General features: G+C 38.2%; 1 protein-coding gene across 1 annotated transcript; it reads right to left on the minus strand.

The window, feature by feature from the left end:
• Window positions 1–276: 276 nt before the first annotated feature.
• On the minus strand, window positions 277–2761 carry LOC107869083 (receptor-like protein Cf-9 homolog). The gene has a single exon (XM_047410788.1). It carries the CDS (start codon window positions 2523–2525, stop codon window positions 771–773), a length of 1755 nt encoding a protein of 584 aa, XP_047266744.1. The 5' UTR covers window positions 2526–2761; the 3' UTR covers window positions 277–770.
• Between the last annotated feature and the right edge of the window lie 3131 nt (window positions 2762–5892).

Genomic DNA, 5892 nt, shown 5'->3' on the forward strand with positions numbered 1-5892 from the left:
TAACTAGTTTGATACAAAGAAGAAAAATAAAAGCGTTGACACAAGGGAAGTTATGAGTCTTGTATCTCAAATTGAATTGCAAGATAAGTTAGTACAACAACAACAGCAATAACAAACCCAACCGAGTGAAATTCCACAAGTGGGGTCCGGGGAGTCTGGGAGGATAGGATGTGTACAGACCTTAACCCTACAAGTTAGTGTTATAAATTAAAATGAATCTTTGTCCAAGTCTCAAAAAAAAAAATAGAATCTATGACTTCATTCTACTGAACACTTCAGAAACATCACAAACCGAAAGCACATTTAGTATGCTATCCTAGCTGTTATTTATTTGCCAGCAGCTACTTAAATTGGAACATGCAATTAAAAAGAAAATGGAACATTTAACTCAAGAGCTTCAATAAGTCACCAGAACTGAAATCGTAAGAGGCAAAGGAGTGCAACGCACATCAGTTTTCCTCATAACCAAAGGCAAATAAACACAAGAACTTTTTTGTAGTGAGCAAAAAACTTTAGTTTGTCCTTCATGAAGCATTCTATTAGTTAGTAGTATAAGAAGTTAACACATAATTAAGTGAATACCTGACTTTTCTGGCGACTTTCTTTTTCTTTCTCATTATAATTCTATGTCCCCATTCTTCAATCATCGTGGGAAGCAATGTTAGACTTTGAGTTGATAGCATAATATATATGATGACAAATCCGATAACGAGTCCACAAGCATAACCCATCAAAGCTGCTTCCCAACTTATCTCAAAGCCAGAATCTTCTTATTGATCATCTAGTGCGGATGGAATTGTTGGTGGTGGTACTTGACCATGATCACCACAATCTTTTGAAAGTGGAAATCCCCGTAATCCATCATTGCCTTCAAATGAACTGCTTGGAAATGTACCAAATTGGTTTCCTTCGGGGATGCATCCAACAAGATGATTGTGAGAGACACTTAAGAATCCAAGAAATGTCAGAGATGTAAGTTGTCTTGGTATCTCGCCACTGAGCTTGTTAAATGAGAGATCCAATGATTGGAGTTCTGATAAACTTCCAAGTGATGTTGGTATATGGCCTTCCAAACTATTATGAGATATGTTCACCACAACTAGTGAAGTGAGACCTCGTATAACACTTGGAATGCTACCTTCAAATCTATTGCTTGAAAGATCAATTATTGTGTATAGAATAAAAATTCTAACAAGTTCCATGCTCAATCCTTTTGATGAAATTGTTATGGAATCTTTGTAATAATAATCTCCAATATACCTTGGGGTTTTCATGTTTTCATCAACTTTCTTCATGGCTTGGAAATTCTCGAAAAGATATGTTGGTAAATCTCCATAAAATCCATTGGATGATATATCTATCATTCGAGGTTGAGGAAACAAGCCTTTAGTTTTTGAGGTTTTGATGGGACCATGCAACTTATTTGATCTCAAGCTTAAGACCATCACGTTCGGTAGAGTTCCCAGCCACATTGGAAACGTGTCATTCAACTCATTGTTTCCTAAATCAAGAACTTTCAATCGCTTGCAATTGATCAAGGTACGTGGGATTTTCCCCTCCAACTTATTTCCACGCAAATTAAAGCTTCTGAGTGGATTTCCAACACTAAAGTTTGTTTGAATTGTCCCACTAAGATTATTGTGGCGCAAATCTAAAACCTCAATCGCGCTCATGTTACCAAAACAAGGTGGGATTGCTCCCTTCAAACTATTGCTTGCCAAATCTAGAATTGTCAGAAATTCTAGATTGCAAATAGCCGAAGGGATATGTTCACTAAGCCTATTATGTGATATGAAGTAGTTCTCTACAGAACTTGGTGGAATAGGTAGTGATCCTTGAAGCACATTGGAGCGCAAATCCAAGTCATGAAGAGACTCGAGCAAGTTAGACTTTGCTTGATTCTCGTTTGTCCATGAGAAACTGTTGTATGAAAGGTTAAGTGTGCCAAGTCCGCTCAGGTTTGAAAACATGCTAAAATTTAGATTGTCACTAAAATTGTTTGATGAGATGCTAAGAAAAATCAGGTTCTCCTGGTTTAGGAGTGAGTTTGGAATGGCACTTTGCAAGTGATTATTTCCTAGATTTATCCAAGACAGTTCTTTGGATTTGAACTCCTCAATTTGGCCATTAAAGTTGTTATTGCTCAAGTCTAAATATTTCAGGGATGGAAGGGAGGTTATCCAGGACGGTATCGTTCCAGTCCAGTTGTTTGATGACAACATGAGTGACCATAGGCTTTGAAATCCGCTTACATTGGAAGGAATTGAACCTGTTAGGAAATTGGATGAAAGTTGTAGTTGCTCGAGTTGTATCCAGTTTTTATTCAATAGTCGAATAGGACCAAAAAAGTTACTCATGGGTTCAGGTACTTTTGTAAAATTCACAGCATAGAGGGACAAAACTTTCAAAGATGCACTGCTATTCCATCTGGTTATTGGAAAGCTGACTATGAGTTGAGAATTCCTTGATAAATCAAGCAATGTCAAGTTTGGAAGGTGGGACAACTCTTTCAGGTAATATCCCATATAATTGTGCACCCGGAAGACGCAAAGTTGTTATATAAGAAGAGAAATTTGGAGGACTGGTTGAAGAGATGGCCACATTGGCAAACTCGAGCTCTCTTAATTGAGTCGAGTTCTTAAGAAGCTGTCCAAAGTGTGGTCCAAATGTCAAACCACTCAAGTCACTATAGATACGAAGAGAATGTAATTTAGAAAGATGGGAAATTTCAGAAGGTATTTGACCTGTGAACATTGAATACGATAGATCAAGATACGTAAAGCTAGATAACCTACCGATATTAGGTGAAATGTGTGAGTCAGAGAAATCATTAATAGATAAATCGAGCCTTTTGAGAGTATAAAGTTGGAAGATGCTACTGTTGGAAGACAACTTGCCTTGAAGTTGGCTGCATTTGAGGTCAAGTTCAATCACTTGGCTTCTTGTCTCATCACAATGAACTCCATCCCATAAGCAACAATCCACGCTCGCGTTCCAAGTAAGTGTCTTTGGATAAATACCTTGACATTCCTCAAAAGTAGATGTCAAACATATTCTTGAATTCTAGAAGAGCAAGAGTTTGATCTTTGGGATACAAGTGAGGCAAACATGAAGAGAAACTGAGTTGAAAGAGGAAAACATATAACACAAATAGTGAGAGAAGGTGTTGTTGCCGGTAGTGATTTTTTATGATACTTAGGTAAACTGGGATAATGTTTGTGTTACAAACTTTAGTTTAGCAAATTCCTAGAACTTCAGTAAAATTAGGCAACTTCTGGGTGACCAGGGATCGATTCCCCCCTCAATGCCTTCTGGGTTTGAGCCTGTCGCACAGGGCTTGCCTAGTGCAGTTTACATCCCCATGTGGTTTGCAGGTTATTGCATCGGGGGGTGGGGGGTGGGGTGGGGGGATTTACCCAGTGCTCACCCGAAGGGCAGAGGCTGTGACAGAGGGTGTAGCGGCTGCAGGTTTTCCTGGAAAGTTTCAAGAAAAAAAAAAAAAAAACTTAGTGCAATAAAGTGAAAAATGAATGACCATATGTGTGATTTAGTTCCTTACGAGTTTGTTTCTAGAGATTAATATATTTAGGTGTGAAATGTTATAGGAAATATTAGGGGTGGCGCAATGTGGTAGTCTAAAGCTAAATATGATTTAAGGGGCCTTTAAATTAATTTTGTTCTAAAACTAAGCAAAAAGAGACAATTTGAAAAAAGAAAGTAAATAAGAAATGAGAGATTAAGACAAGATTTTGTTTTTATTCTTCCAAATATTATAGTATACATAATATGAGATCATATGTCTCGATTTATAATTTTCATAGAGGCATATAAAAGTTGTCATACCATAGCATTAACAATGACAATTAAAGGGGGAAGATCATGGGATGATCAATGAGGTGGTGGAGGTGTGGGTATTATTACTCATAAAGGAGGAAATTGGAGTTATGGTCATCTATAATTACAATATTATTTACAGAACTTCCCCGTGGATGACTATTGATAGATAATGTGTCTTGGAAGGCTGATATAGTATGTCTACAGGAGTCAAAATTAGAGGGGAACATAGAAGAGAAGGTAAAGGAGATATGGGAGAATAGATGGGCAAACTATATTCAATTAGAAGCCAGTGGCACTAGAGGAGGCATAGTGATTATATGGGACAAAAGGGAGTGGATAGGTGAGGTTAGTAGTTTGGGCATGTACACTGTAACATGCAGTTTTTTTAGGGAAGACTCAAGAGTTCCAATGGTATATGACTGGAGTGTATGTTCCAAACGATAGACAGGAGAGAGAGGAGACATGGTGGGAGATTGGTGCAGCCAGGGGTCTTGCAACTGGACCGTGGGTGTTATGTGGGGACTTTAATACAACAAGACACCCCTCAGAGAAGAAAAATTATAACGGAATCAGCAAAGCAATGACAGATTTTTCAGAGTTCATTGAAGATATGGAGTTGGTGGATCTTGAGTTGATTGGTGGAGATATACATGGAGGAGAAGTGGTAGACATAGTTGTGCTGCAAGGTTGGATAGAATGTTGTTTTCAGAGGAATGGGATGCCAACTTCAGGAAAATTAGACAGAGTACACTACAAAGGGTGATATCTGATCATAGTCCTCTGATTTTACAATGTGGGGAATGGGAGAATACCGAGTCTTATTTTAAGTTTGAGAACTGGTGGTTGCAGACATCAGATTTCAATGAAAGAGTCAAGAGCTGGTGGGATTTCTTTAACTATACTAGGAAATCTGACTACATCCTAGCATCTAAATTGAAGGCCCTGAAGACAAAGTTAAAAGAGTGGAGCAAAACAACTCAAGGCAACCTGGGAGCATAAAAATAAAATGTCTTATCACATCTGGTTGACCTAGACATGATACAGGAATAGAGAGAATTGAATGAAGAGGAAATAACTTCTAGGTTAGTTTTAAACATGGAGTTTGAAGACATAGCCAAAAAAAAAAGAGATAGAATAGAGGCAAAGGTCCAGGGCAACATGGTTAAAACAAGGGGATACAAACACGAGCTTCTTCCACAGAACAACAAATACCCACAGGAGGATGAATACAATAGATAAGCTCAAAGTTAGAAATGAGTTAGCGACAGATCCAGAAGAAGTGGGCAAAGAGATAGTCTCCTATTATGAGAATTTGTACAAAGAAATAGAAGTTTGGAGACTACAGTTGGAGATGAGAGAATGCCCTAGGGTTGCAGAAGAAGATAACACTTTCTTGATGGCTGCTTTTTAAGAACAAGAAATACTGGAGAGCATTAAAACATGTGCAGGAGACAAAGCACCTGGCCCAGATGGCCACTCCATGGCCTTTTTTAAACAGTGTTGGGAGGTTATCAAGAAAGATCTGATTGCTACCATTCAGAACTTTCATGAGGAAGACTTTTTTGAAAGACGTTTAAATGCAATCTTTGTGGCTTTGATTCCAAAGAAGGTGGGTGCAGTGGAACTTAATGACTATAGACCCATCAGCCTCATTGGTGGTGTCTATAAGATTATAGCAAAACTGTTGGCTGAGAGGTTGAAGAAGGTGATACACAAACTGATGGATAGACAACAGATGACATTTATCAACGGGAGACAAATCATGGATGCCATCTTGATAGCTAATAAATGTGTGGAGTCCAGGCAAAGAAGAAAGCTTCCAGGATTGTTATGCAAACTAGATATCCAGAAAGCCTATAACCACCTTAATTGGGATTTTTTAATTATATGCTTGAAAACATGGGATTTGGGACCAGATGGATCAAGTGGATCAAATATTGCATCAGCACAGTGAGGTTATCAGTATTGGTAAACAGAACACCAAATGGATTTTTCTCTTCTCAAAGAGTATTAAGGTAGAGTGATCCTCTTTCTCCCTTTCTGTTTGTTTTGGCT

This window comes from Capsicum annuum, chromosome 4 (genome assembly GCF_002878395.1).
Source record: "Capsicum annuum cultivar UCD-10X-F1 chromosome 4, UCD10Xv1.1, whole genome shotgun sequence".
NCBI classification, from domain to species: Eukaryota; Viridiplantae; Streptophyta; class Magnoliopsida; order Solanales; family Solanaceae; genus Capsicum; species Capsicum annuum.